Genomic DNA, 14,819 nt, shown 5'->3' with positions numbered 1-14,819 from the left:
ACATACTGGTAGACCAAGGAAGACATCAAAGCGTCAAGACAGAAAACTTAAAGCAATATGTCTCAAAAATCGAAAATGCACAACAAAACAAATGAGGAAAGAATGGGAGGAAACTGGAGTCAACGTCTGTGACCGAACTGTAATAAACCGCCTGAAGGAAATGGGATTTACATACAGAAAAGCTAAACGAAAGCCATCATTAACACCTAAACAGAAAAAAACAAGGTTACAATGGGCTAAGGAAAAGCAATCGTGGACTGTGGATGACTGGATGAAAGTCATATTCAGTGATGAATCTCGAATCTGCATTGGGCAAGGTGATGATGCTGGAACTTTTGTTTGGTGCCATTCCAATGAGATTTATAAAGATGACTGCCTGAAGAGAACATGTAAATTTCCACAGTCATTGATGATATGGGGCTGCATGTCAGGTAAAGGCACTGGGGAGATGGCTGTCATTACATCATCAGTAAATGCACAAGTTTACGTTGATATTTTGGACACTTTTCTTATCCCATCAATTGAAAGGATGTTTGGGGATGATGAAATCATTTTTCAAGATGATAATGCATCTTGCCATAGAGCAAAAACTGTGAAAACATTCCTTGCAAAAAGACACATAGGGTCAATGTCATAGCCTGCAAATAGTCCGGATCTTAATCCAATTGAAAATCTTTGGTGGAAGTTGAAGAAAATGGTCCATGACAAGGCTCCAACCTGCAAAGCTGATCTGGCAACAGCAATCAGAGAAAATTGGAGCCAGATTGATGAAGAGTACAGTTTGTCACTCATTAAGTCCATGCCTCAGAGACTGCAAGCTGTTATAAGCCAGAGGTGGTGCAACAAAATACTAGTGATGTGTTGGAGCGTTCTTTTGTTTTTCATGATTCCATGATTTATTCCTCAGAATTGAGTGATTCCATATTTTTTTGTGTGTGTCATGTCTGTGATCTGCTTTTTTTCTACAAAATTAAACAACTGAATGAATATCCTCTGAGGCCGGTGATTCCATAATTTTTGCCAGGGGTTGTATGTAAGAGCCATTTGCATGTTTAACCCTTTGTCATGTTGACAGCTGAAGGCTGACTTGGTGAAGGAGGTGGCCTACACCAGAAGGAAGCAGCACCAAGCCTCTCTGCAGTATTACTGTGCCCTCAATGCCCTGCAGTATCGTAAGAGAGTCGCCATGCTCGAACCCATGCTGGGCTACACACAGGCACAGGTACACAGCTGAAAACTGCTGGACAGAATCTGTGTTTATACGTACTCCACTTCAAAAAGTGGGGCATTATTTATAATCATCACCTGTCCATAAAACAGGGCTTGAAAAGTTTGATATTTATGAGAGAAAATGTGACAGGAGACTGTGCACATCTTTATGAGAACTGAAACCCATTTATATGGACAGTTTGGAGATGTTGAAAACTTTATTCAAAGAAACTGTTTTTTTTTTCCAAGCTTCTTTTTGAGAAATAAGGGTTTCACTTCACATTTCAGCAGTGCAAAGCCGTCACAGCCGATTTTAGTTTGTAACCTGTTTAGTTATCTGAGTCAATTACTAGATTTGAAAAATGAATATTTTCATACCAATAAACATAAGCAGTTCAGTAATGCGTATTGCTGCATAATATCACAGATACACTTGTGAAGCTACAACCCCAATTCCAATGAAGTTGGGACGTTGTGTAAATAAAAACAGAATACAATGATTTGCAAATCCTCTTCAACCTATATTCAATTGAATACACCACAAAGACAAGATATTTAATGTTCAAAATGATAAACGTTATTGTTTTTGTGCAAATATTTGCTCATTTTGAAATGGATGCCTGCAACACGTTTCAAAAAAGCTGGGACAGTGGTATGTTTACCACTGTGTTACATCACCTTTCCTTCTGACAACACTCAATAAGCGTTTGGGTACTGAGGACAGTGATTGTTGAAGCTGTGTAGGTAGAATTCTTTCCCATTCTTGCTTGATGTACGGCTTCAGTTGTTCAACAGTCCGGGGTCTCCGTTGTCTTATTTTGTGCTTCATAATGCGCCACACATTTTCAATGGGCGACAGGTCTGGACTGCAGGCAGGCCAGTCTAGTACCCGCACTCTTTTACTACGAAGCCACTCTGTTGTGACACATGCAGAATGTGGCTTGGCATTGTCTTGCTGAAATAAGCAGGGATGTCCCTGAAAAAGACGTTGCTTGGATGGCAGCACAGGGCTTGACATGAACCAATTTACCCCACTGGCCCACAGGCCCTGTAGAATTTAGAAGTTAGTGGCCCACAGTGTAGGAGCACTGGCCCATGGTTTTGCGCACGAGAGTTCACAATATTCCACCCTCAAATCCTGCAAGTAAAACTGCCTATATACCAGTCCAGAAAAAAACATAAAATAGTCTATGGACCATGAGGTTAAAAAAAAATAGAATTTGTCAGAAGGCATTATCAAGTGTAAAAACATAAAGTGACTCCCACAAAATTTAGACGGCATTTTTTAGCAACCCTCAGAGTTGACTAACTCACAGTCAGACATGTAAAATGCAGATGTAGGTCAATATCAAGTCTAAAAAGTATGCCTTGTTTGGATTGGAGTTATAGATCTAAAAATTGAAAACAAAATTATGCTTGGCTCCTTTGCTAATGTTGTCACCGTGGGGTTTCCACAAAGGCAAGCTGGTTAGACTTTTAAACTAGCTTCAAAACAGCCAGGGTCTACCAGGACCAAGCATATACTTTACTTACTTGTCAGCATACGACAGATAGGCCCTGCAGATTTGGCAGAAAACCTCATTCTTCTCTTGGTCATGACCAAGCCACGGCCATTACTGTGGCATCACTAAGCTTCCTCTTCTGGCCAATTCCTTTAGCAAAACTCTTTCCTGGTTGTTGTCCAGGTTTGGGTGGTTGTAGTTTAAACATATTTCAGTTTGAATTTCAAAGCGTTTTGTTCGATTTGCATCTTGTTCATTTTCGTTCCCTGCAGCTTCACACGCATTTAAAGATGATAACGAACATTGGCGAAGATCGGTGATGGAAGCAGCCAAACGCACGCTCCACACATCTACAACATGCATTTCAATGTGGGCAAGATTCTGCTGGAGCATGGAGCATGGTGTGAGACCAAAACAAACATGGCGAACTCGGTGAAGTTTGATGACACGGAGATGTGAAGAAATTTGACTTTGCTGCCGCAAAATATGGTAAAATAAATAGAATTTTGCGTATTTTTGTAGTGGCCCGAGAGGGCCATCATTTGATAAATTGTACTGGCCCATAGTGGCCCGAAAGTGGGCCAAATCAGCGCCGGGCCAATGGGCAAATGGCTATACCGAGCTCTGCAGCATGTGTCGCTCCAAAACCTGGATGTACCTTTCAGCATTGATGATGCCGTCACAGATGTGTAAGTTAGCCCACACAGGTAAGATCCTTTACACAATGTTGTCTGTTTTTAATGCAGTGCCGCCTGAAGGATTGAAGGTCACGGGCATTCAATGTTCGTTTGCGGCCTTGCCGCTTACGTGTCGAGCGTTCTCCAGATTCTCTGAATCTTCTGATTATTTTATGGACTGTAGATGATGGAATCCCTAAATTCCTTGCAATTAAACATTGAGAAACATTGTTCTTAAACTGTTGGACTATTTTTTCACGCAGTTTTACAAAGTGGTGATCCTCGCCCCATCTTTGCTTGTGAACAGCTGAGCCTTTTGGGGATGCTCCTTTTATACCCAATCATGACATTCACAATTAGTGTCCTCAGTTCCCAAACGCTTACTGAGTGTTGTTAGGAGAGGTGATGTAACACAGTGGTAAACATACCACTGTCCCAGCTTTTTGAAACATGTTGCAGGCATCCATTTCAAAATGAGCAAATATTTGCACAAAAACAAAGTTTTATCAGTTTGAACATTAAGTATCTTGTCTTTTTGGTGTATTCAATTGAATATAAGTTGAAGAGGATTTGAAATCATTGTATTCTGTTTTTATTTACATTTTACACAACATCCCAACTTCATTGGAATTGGGGTTGTAAAATTATGAATTTCTAAAATGCTTAATTAATCAATAATTAAATGATTAACAAATGATAATGATAATTAATCATTTTTCATTTGACATGAAAAAAAAAACTGACAAGTTATATTTTGCTGCTCATACAGAAATGATGAGGAATTACTTTGAGTATTTTGAATATTTTTGTTTATTTTTTTTTTTTCTTATGTTAACACATCAGTGCTTCTCAGACTGACTAGATGTACACCTGTGGATCGCTATGAAAGGCACAGTTTGAAATCAGTTTGGGACAAAATGTTTATGTTGTCCAGTGTCACTTGTAAGAATATCAGTGGTCACGCTGTGTACATGACATACCTTGTAGCTGCTTTAGCATGAGGCTCCTTGTTCATTACGGCAGTTCTTTATTGATTTGGTTGGATGGCTGGTAAATCTCATTCATTCAACGGTAGCCATATTATTCACAGTGTAGCCTTCAGCGTGCAGACTGTGCTGAAATTACAGACTGCAATATGATTTTTTTAGTTGTATATACAACCCCTGGCAAAAATTATGGAATCACCAGCCTCGGAGGATGTTCATTCAGTTATTTAATTTTGTAGAAAAAAAGCAGATCACAGACATGACACAAAACTAAAGTCATTTCAAATGGCAACTTTCTGGCTTTAAGAAACACTATAAGAAATCAGGAAAAAAAAATTGTGGCAGTCAGTAACGGATACTTTTTTACACCAAGCAGAGGGAAAAAAATATGGACTCACTCAATTCTGAGGAAAAAATTATGGAATCATGAAAAACAAAAGAACGCTCCAGCACATCACTAGTATTTTGTTGCACCACCTCTGGCTTTTATAACAGCTTTGCAGGTTGGAGCCTTGTCATGGACCATTTTCTTCAACTTCCACCAAAGATTTTCAATTGGATTAAGATCCGGACTATTTGCAGGCCATGACATTGACCCTGTGTGTCTTTTTGCAAGGAATGTTTTCACAGTTTTTGTTTAATTGCAAGATGCATTATCATCTTGAAAAATTATTTCATCATCCCCAAACATCCTTTCAATTGATGGGATAAGAAAAGTGTCCAAAATATCAACGTAAACTTGTGCATTTACTGATGATGTAATGACAGCCATCTCCCCAGTGCCTTTACCTGACATGCAGCCCCATATCATCAATGACTGTGGAAATTTACATGTTCTCTTCAGGCAGTCATCTTTATAAATCTCATTGGAATGGCACCAAACAAAAGTTCCAGCATCATCACCTTGCCCAATGCAGATTCGAGATTCATCATTGAATATGACTTTCATCCAGTCATCCACAGTCCATGATTGCTTTTCCTTAGCCCATTGTAACCTTCTTTTTTTTCTTTTTAGGTGTTAATGATGGCTTTCGTGTTGGGAAAGTGTAGTGACACGGACCCACAACAGGGGGCGCAAATGAACGGTCAATAGATGAGCCAAAAAGTAACAATTTAATGTTGTGAAATGTGCACAACGAACATACAGACAATCTCAGAATATCATTACAGTCAATCCACAAAGGTGACGTGTGGGCAGGCTCGAGGATAGAAGACGTCCGTCCTGAGAAGAGCCGGAACCACACGATTTCCGCCAGCCACAGAACCTGGTGAATACTGGAGCCGCCAAGTCCCGAATTCCCAGGTGATCACCGTCCCCGACTGTCGGATCTGGTACTGCTGGCGAAGAACAAAGACAGTCAAGTGTGGGTGTGTGTACACCCAGTAACAACAGCGGTGGGAATGCCACCTCCACCCCTCACTCAATGCTTGCAGCGATCCCTCAGAGGAAAAAGAGTGCCGTCTTGCACAGCCTCCACAAAAAGGACCGGTACTCCTGCAAACACTCACAATAAACTGATTTACAAAAGATCACAAAAAGGCTGAGGATATTACCTCCAATGAAGTATGATATCTCGGCGATGAGGTGGAGATGACGTCTGGGTTTTATGGAGTGGGGTGATGAAGAATGAGTGACAGCTGTCAGGACATAATGAGTAACAGCTGTCACTCCCGGCTGTGTCCGTGGCGGCAGCGCCCTCTTGTGCCTGAAGCCCGCACTTCAGGCAGGGCGCCCTCTGGTGGTGGGCCAGCAGTACCTCCTCTTCTGGCGGCCCACACAACATTTCGTTTAGCTTTTCTGTATGTAAATCCCATTTCCTTCAGGCGGTTTCTTCGGTCACAGACGTTGACTCCAGTTTCCTCCCATTCATTCCTCATTTGTTTTGTTGTGCATTTTTGATTATTGAGACATATTGCTTTAAGTTTTCTGTCTTGACGCTTTGATGTCTTCCTTGGTCTACCAGTATGTTTGTCTTTAACAACCTTCCCTTGTTGTTTGTATTTGGTCCAGAGTTTAGACACAGCTGACTGTGAACAACCAACATCTTTTGCAACATTGCGTGATGATTTACCCTCTTTTAAGAGTTTGATAATCCTCTCCTTTGTTTCAATTGACATCTCTCGTGTTGGAGCCATGATTCATGTCAGTCCACTTGGTGCAACAGCTCTCCAAGGTGTGATCACTCCTGGTTAGATGCAGACTAACGAGCAGATCTGATTTGATGCAGGTGTTAGTTTTGGGGATGAAATTTTACAGGGTGATTCCATAATTTATTCCTCAGAATTGAGTGATTCCATATTCTTTTTCCCTCTGCTTGGTCTAAAAAAGTAACCGTTACTGACTGCCACAATTTTTTTTCCTGATTTCTTATAGTGTTTCTTAAAGCCAGAAAGTTGCTATTTGAAATGACTTTAGTTTTGTGTCATGGCTGTGATCTGCTTTTTTTCTGCAAAATTAAACATCTGAATGAACATCCTCCGAGGCCGGTGATTCCATAATTTTTGCCAAGGGTTGTAGCGCTCTACATCCTGTTTCACCACAGTTTACATAATCTGTAAATTACCACGTCGGCCACGTGTGAGATTGGCGACCTGGTGACCCACCGTGACCTTTACCTGAAATAAGCGAGCTCCGAAAATGGCTAGATGTATCGATGAATATTTCCGTGGTTGCTTGAATGACAGTGAATATGTCTGGTCAGCTTTACAAGCTTTGGATGTGTTCAAGTCAAACTTTGACAATGAAATGATGAAGCTTTAAAAAAAAATGGTACCAGTTTGTTCCCCATGTCGTGAGGATTCAGAATATATATAGTTTTTAGGGCTACATATTATAGTTTGAGAGTTTATCCCGGACAGACAGAAAGACAGACAGACAGATGTAGCCCTTTATGTATATAGATAGCAATAAGGTGTGTTTGTGTTGACATTTCATGATTGATTGTAGGAGTGTTACGTGCAAGATATGAGCCTCCTTGTGAGCACAAACAGTGTGGAAATTTTATGTACAATGAATTTTAGGTTTTCACACTTTTGTCTATTCATTTCCAAATGAAGTTTAGCGAGTATCAAATCCTAACAAGAAAAAAGTTAAAACACTGGTGTGCTGAACAGCTGCTATTTTCTCTTAGGTCAGCTTCTTCAAGAAAGGTATTGATCTGGTGTCAAAGAAGATGGACAACTTTCTTTCTTCTGTGTCCCGCATGACGCAAAAGTAAACACTCATATTTTAACTTTTAATGTCATGTGCACGTCATCATCTAATGCTCTCTTTTCAAATGTTTAAAAGTGTTGTGGATCCCAAACAGTAACAACTTGACTGTTTTGTTTTCTAACATAAAAATCCTGTAATTTTGAGTTTAGGATTTTCATAAGTGTCAACTGTTTGTTCTGTCCAGTGTTCAGGCCCAGCTGGACGTAGAGGCAGAGGCAATGCGTGCATCTCAGAGGGAGCTTCTGTCCGTGGAAGATGCCGTCTATATGCCAGATACGGACACTGAGCCTGTCAATCGTACGCTCATCCAGAAGGCCGGCTACCTCAACATCAGGAAGTAGGAGTTACACTGATTGTGGTCAGATGTCACGTTCAGAGATTTTATGTTTTTGCGCTATTCTTTTGAGGTGTATCTGGAAGAAAACACATTGAGCAGTTGAGGAGTGAGATGGCTTCATTTTTAAATTAGATTTTGTTTATTTAATCAGAGTATGATCAGGTCCACAATTAATTGGACAGTGAGAATTTTTGTCATTTTGCCGCTGTTCACCACCACAATGGAGTTTAAATGAAACAGTCAATACGTGTTTGTAGTGTAGACTTATATCACTTTAACCATGTAGGAATTACATTCCTTTGCATATTTCAGAGCCACTATGACAATTCTGAAGGAGTTATATGTGCCTCTAGCTGTGATTGGAGAAACTGGGCATAGTTCAGCTTTTGTCTGTTGCATCACCAGTACATACATCTTCGTGGGGGAGTGGCACAGTGAAGGATTTTGTTCAAAATAAGATGTGAAATTTCAGCTACCTTTATCCATAAGACACTGAAGACCTGGAGCTTTGTTCTGTTTTGTTGTATGAAAATTCCTCTTTAATTTGTGTTTTTTGTGCATTGTTGTGTATTTTGTTATTGATGTTTACTCTTTTATTATTGACATTTATTTTTTTAGTGCTTTGATTCTTTGGAAAGCCTTATATAAATAGTAGTAGTTGTTAAAGAACATGTTATTTTTTTGTTTGTTTGTTTGTTTGTTTTTACCCGAGGCCTTCAAATATGGCCATTGGGTATTACGAAGACTTTGCGTCTGACCGTCTGTCCATCTGTCTGTGCTCAGCATAAGTCCAGTTCTATTACTGCCCGAGTATTCAAATTCATGGGGAACATTCTTGAGACACAGACCTTGTACAAGTTCAAAGATGGCTAACCTTGACCTATTTTGAGAGTTTAAAAAGTCACATTCTGTTTTAAATGGTAAATGGACTGCATTTATATAGCGCTTTTCCATCTGCATCAGATGTTCAAAGCAATTACAATTGTAACAATTATGCCGCTGCCGTACAAGGCACTCACTACACACCGGGAGCAACAGGGGATTAAAGACCTTGCCCAAGGTCCCTTAGTGATTTTCTAGTCAGGCGGGGATTTGAACTGAGGATCTTCTGGTCTCAAGCCCAACACCTTAACCACTAGACCATCACCTCCCCTGTTTTATTCTCTTCCATTTGTTTGAGGGGCATGGGTGACAACCAATCAGAGTAGAACGGTACTGTGACATCAGTGGCTGGTCTAGCTAGCTGCAAACTTGTTTGTGTGTAAATATAACCTCTTTGTCATATATTATGTAAAAGCTAGCAAGAAATAAACACTTCTAAAACTGAAAACGCTGTTTTTGTAACCCAATAACACCTCTGGAGACATTTCACAACATTACCATGCATGCTAACTGCTACAAACTCCAAGCTATCTTCCACTCTTGTCAAAAGCTCATATATGCACACACACACACCCTCCTTAAAACGTAAATAAAATATTGTTTATGATTGATTGATCCGGGGCTTTATTGAACATGTACAAATTGTACATAATAGAATCTTAATAGTTAATGTAAATATACATAAATGCATAATTAATCATAATGTACACACTTTGCAAGGGGATACCAATTACACAACTGCAAATTATAAAGAAGGCAATGCTCATACAGCCGAGGGTATTTTAGTATTGTACTATTTTTATTATTTTATCCGCTGCATCGAGTGGAAGTCACTGTTAAAAATAAATAAATGGTGACTTCTACTCTCAAAAATACTGCATCTGATTTAAACTCTGTTGTGGTGGTGTATAGATTCAAAGTCATGCCACTGCCCAAATACTTATGGACCTGACTGTACATTACTGTGACAGTATGTCTACATTGTGTAAAATTACAAAAAAAAAAAACACTTATGCAAAAGGATTTCTTCTCTTCAGAATGCGTGCAGCTGCAGTAAATGATCTTTCAAAGTGATGTGGTGGCTCAGGTAACATGTTGATGGTGTGCGCTGTCAGCTTATTGCACACTGGATGTATGAGAAGAGAAACTTCTTTAATGGCATCAGGAGGCAGAACTGCAACCTGATTTAGTGAAATGCCAGAGCTGTCAAACCCTGTCTCATTCATATACATCCAAAGACTTTGACAAATGTCCCAGGCAGCAGTGAAAAGGTTTCCACAGAATGCCATTCTGTTTAATGACAAACTGCCACCAGCCTCAAATGCTTGTCAAATGGAGACCATTTGTCATTTGGAATGGTTTCTAGGTAACGTTCTGAGTCACCCGTGGCAATATTAATAACAGGAAATTTATTTAAGAATACTTTTGGAACAGAAAGTACAAGAAGGCTTCCAGATGAGCCTATCAGATGACTCATATATTGGTCTCTGTGGTAAAATCAAGTGACTCAGAATTGTATTATCCTAAATGTATAATCTACTTATGTGCACAGAACCCACACAAAGCAGTTAAATTTTTGATCAGAACTTCTGATCTGATTCTGTCTTGGGAACACTTCATTAGTGATTCTTTTCAATATATTCACAAATCCTTCAATCCAATTCTTGTCCTGAGGATTGCAAACTCCTTATATCAGGCACATTACACCAAAGGTTAAAAAAAATTCAACATGTTGAAGATGACATCAGTCAGTGGAAATGACTGTTATAAATTAAGAATCTAGAGCCATTTGATTGGGACAGGAGTGAGCAACAATGATGCATTACTTTGTGTCATACCTTAAAGACAATGGAACAGGTCTCAGCCTCACTACATCTAAATTCTGGGTCTGTTAGTGAAGCACAAGGCTAGCTGCCGGCAACCACCTTAGTACACTGTCTCTGTCTGAGGCACAAATGAGCACTTTATTGGATGCAAGCCCTGCACCACAGGGCACTGGACTGACCTCAGGATGCGCTATCTATTCAAGACCTGGAGGCAGACATTAAGCATCAAGATGGACTGTTTTTATCTCAAGAACAGACTGCTTTTGTTGGTCTTTCATTTTTTTCTGTTTCTTTTGTTTGTAAAAAATTGGGAAAGTTTTTGTAAAAAACCTTGTAAAACAGTTAGAATGGCCTAAGTAGTGGGTCACCCCCTGAGTCTGGTCTGCTTAAAGTTTCTTCCTAATTATCACTAGAGAGAGCTTTTCCTTACCACTGTCGCCTGTGTGTTTCCTCGGGGGAGTTGGTAAGGTTAGATCTTACCCGTGTGAAACCCCTTGAGGCAGAGTTGTTGTGACTTGGCACTATATAAATACAATAAATTGAATTGAATTAACTATGGATTGGATTAAATACGGATTAGATCAGTATTTTTCGACTTATGTATGTCCATACACACACACACACACACACACACACACACACACACACACACACACACACACACACACACACACACACACACCAGTAACATTAGGGAGTTTAAGCAACAACAACTTTAAGCTTGGCTACAGCAACCAGAAGTAGTTATGTGTTCTTTGTACGTATGTGTTAGCTTTACTACTTGCTGTAGCCACCAGCTCTACAGCGACAAACGGACGTACTTTTGGCAACAGAGTCTACTATGATATTTTCCTTGAACTTTGTCCATTGTCTTCTCTGTGCTACAGTAAAACGGGCCTTGTCACCACAGCTTGGGACCGACTGTACTTCTTCACCCAGGGGGGAAACCTTATGTGCCAGCCGCGGGGGGCGGTGGCAGGGGGCATGGTGCTGGACCTGGACAACAGTTCCGTCATGGCTGTGGAGTGTGAGGACAGACGTTACTGTTTTCAAATAACTTCACCTTCAGGAAAGACGTACGTACAGTGATCTCTCACATAAATATTTGTCAGTCACGCGCATGAATTGTTCTCAGTTCTCTGTGTTGTTATTGATGGTTACAGGTCAATGATTCTACAAGCTGAGAGTAAAAAGGAATACGAGGAAGTAAGTTGTATGACTCGGTTTGGTTTTCAATTTGAACACGTCTGACTGACCTGTCACAGCTGATCTTACATTTCTTATAACACGATGTGGATCTCTGTTTTTTTTTTTTCTCAGTGGATTTGCACTGTAAACAATATCTCCAGACAGATTTACCTGACTGACAATCCAGAGGTAACATTTTGCTCCCACATCTTTTGGAATCATACAGCGAGTTTTTCTTGTGTGTTTGAAGTCAGTTCTAAACATTTATTTCAATGAATTATCTCCTGAAATTGATTATGCTTTCTTGAGACAATGCAAAATATAACATCAAGAAGTAGACATTGTTGCAGCTTAATTTTTGAAATTCTGTCAGGGGGGGTGTTCTTGGTGGTGTTTTAATTATTTTACACATGGTTGTGAATGTCTAAACAGTTCACCGCAAAAGAAGAGATGTCACCGACATTCTGGTTGTCATTTTTAGGCTGTGGCCATCCGGCTGAACCAAACCGCCATCCAGGCAGTCACCCCCATCACAAGTTTTGAGAAGAGACAGGAAGGCTCGCCCAACCCTGACAGGTTTGTGTGAAGATTCAGAATGCCACTCTCGACTTTTAACAACACTATCGTGCTTCTCATTAAGTTTGTTGTTACTTATTTAGTGACAAACTTGTCATTTTGAGGACTAATGTGCCATCATTTTGACCTGCAACTGACTTTGCTTCAGCCCTTTCTGTCAGTATTTATTCTGAAATGTTTTTTTTTGTTGTTGTTGTTACATCTATACAGTAGTGTTCAGAATAATAGTAGTGCTATGTGACTAAAAAGATTAATCCAGGTTTTGAGTATATTTCTTATTGCTACATGTGAAACAAGGTACCAGTAGATTCAGTAGATTCTCACAAATCCAACAAGACCAAGCATTCATGATATGCACACTCTTAAGGCTATGAAATTGGGCTATTAGTAAAAAAAAAGTAGAAAAGGGGGTGTTCACAATAATAGTAGCATCTGCTGTTGACGCTACAAACTCAAAACTATTATGTTCAAACTGCTTTTTTAGCAATCCTGTGAATCACTAAACTAGTATTTAGTTGTATAACCACAGTTTTTCATGATTTCTTCACATCTGCGAGACATTAATTTTGTTGGTTTGGAACCAAGATTTTGCTCATTTACTAGTGTGCTTGGGGTTATTGTCTTGTTGAAACACCCATTTCAAGGGCATGTCCTCTTCAGCATAAGGCAACATGACCTCTTCAAGTATTTTGACATATCCAAACTGATCCATGATACCTGGTATGCGATATATAGGCCCAGCACCATAGTAGGAGGAACATGCCCATATCATGATGCTTGCACCACCATGCTTCACTGGCTTCACTGTGAACTGTGGCTTGAATTCAGAGTTTGGGGGTCGTCTCACAAACTGTCTGCGGCCCTTGGACCCAAAAAGAACAATTTTACTCTCATCAGTCCACAAAATATTCCTCCATTTCTCTTTAGGCCAGTTGATGTGTTCTTTGGCAAATTGTAACCTCTTCTGCACGTCTTTTATTTAACAGAGGGACTTTGCGGGGGATTCTTGCAAATAAATTAGCTTCACACAGGCGTCTTCTAACTGTCACAGCACTTACAGGTAACTCCAGACTGTCTTTGATCATCCTGGAGGTGATCAGTGGGTGAGCCTTTGCCATTCTGGTTATTCTTCTATCCATTTTGATGGTTGTTTTCCATTTTCTTCCACGCGTCTCTGGTTTTTTGTCTATTTTAAAGCATTGGAGATCATTGTAGATGAACAGCCTATAATTTTTTGCACCTGCGTATAAGTTTTCCCCTCTCCAATCAACTTTTTAATGAAACTACGCTGTTCTTCTGAACAATGTCTTGAACGTCCCATTTTCCTCAGGCTTTCAAAGAGAAAAGCATGTTCAACAGGTGCTGGCTTCATCCTTACATAGGGGACACCTGATTCACACCTGTTGGTTCCACAAAATTGATGAACTCACTGACTGAATGCCACACTACTATTATTGTGAACACCCCCTTTTCTACTTTTTTTTATTAATAGCCCAATTTCATAGCCTTAAGAGTGTGCATATCATGAATGCTTGGTCTTGTTGGATTTGTGAGAATCTGCTGAATCTACTGGTACCTTGTTTCTCATGTAACAATAAGAAATATACTCCATCCATCCATCCATCCATCCATCCATTTTCTTCCGCTTTATCCGGAGTCGGGTCGCGGGGGCAGCAGCTCAAGCAAAGCCGCCCAGACCTCCCGATCCACACACACCTCCCCCAGCTCCTCCGGGGGAACCCCAAGGTGTTCCCAAGCCAGCCGAGAGATGTAGTCCCTCCAGCATGTCCTGGGTCTTCCCCGGGGCCTCCTCCCTATGGGACGTGCCCGGAACACCTCTCCAGCGAGGCGTCCAGGGGGCATCCGGAAAAGATGCCCAAGCCACCTCAACTGACTCCTTTCGACGTGGAGGAGCAGCGCCTCGACTCCAAGCTCCTCCTGAGTGACCGAGCTCCTCACCCTATCTCTAAGGGAGCGCCCAGCCACCCTGCGGAGGAAACTCATCTCGGCCGCTTGTATTCGCGATCTCGTTCTTTCGGTCATGAGCCAAATCTCATGACCATAGGTGAGGATCGGAACGTAGATCGATCGGTAAATCGAGAGCTTTGCCCCCCCACTGAGCTCTCTCTTCACCACGACGGTCCGATACAGCAACCGCATCACTGCAGATGCTGCACTGATCCATCTATCGATCTCACGCTCCATCCGTCCCTCACTCGTGAACAAGACCCCGAGATACTTAAACTCCTCCACTTGAGGCAAGGACACTCCACCGACCTGAAGAGAAATATACTCAAAACCTGGATTACTCTTTTTAGTCACATAGCACTACTATTATTCTGAACACTACTGTATGTAACACTGAAGCGACAGTTGTGGATAAATGAAATGATTCTGATACAGTGTCGGTGTCTCAGTTTAT

General features: G+C 40.7%; 1 protein-coding gene across 1 annotated transcript in view; it reads left to right on the top strand.

Moving 5' to 3' along the window:
- appl2 (adaptor protein, phosphotyrosine interaction, PH domain and leucine zipper containing 2) overlaps positions 1 to 14,819 on the top strand; it is a 55,825-nt gene that overhangs the window by 21,243 nt on the left and 19,763 nt on the right. The window contains exons 8-14 of the mRNA XM_034176077.1: positions 1,076 to 1,222; positions 7,506 to 7,588; positions 7,773 to 7,925; positions 11,521 to 11,709; positions 11,797 to 11,839; positions 11,954 to 12,010; positions 12,303 to 12,397. Coding sequence (XP_034031968.1) covers positions 1,076 to 1,222; positions 7,506 to 7,588; positions 7,773 to 7,925; positions 11,521 to 11,709; positions 11,797 to 11,839; positions 11,954 to 12,010; positions 12,303 to 12,397 — 767 coding nt within the window. The remainder of the gene's footprint in view (positions 1 to 1,075; positions 1,223 to 7,505; positions 7,589 to 7,772; positions 7,926 to 11,520; positions 11,710 to 11,796; positions 11,840 to 11,953; positions 12,011 to 12,302; positions 12,398 to 14,819) is intronic.

The sequence above is a fragment of the Thalassophryne amazonica genome, chromosome 8 (genome assembly GCF_902500255.1).
Source record: "Thalassophryne amazonica chromosome 8, fThaAma1.1, whole genome shotgun sequence".
Classification (NCBI taxonomy): Eukaryota; Metazoa; Chordata; class Actinopteri; order Batrachoidiformes; family Batrachoididae; genus Thalassophryne; species Thalassophryne amazonica.
Note: the sequence above shows the minus strand (reverse complement) of the source record. Positions and strands in the feature narration are given on the sequence as shown.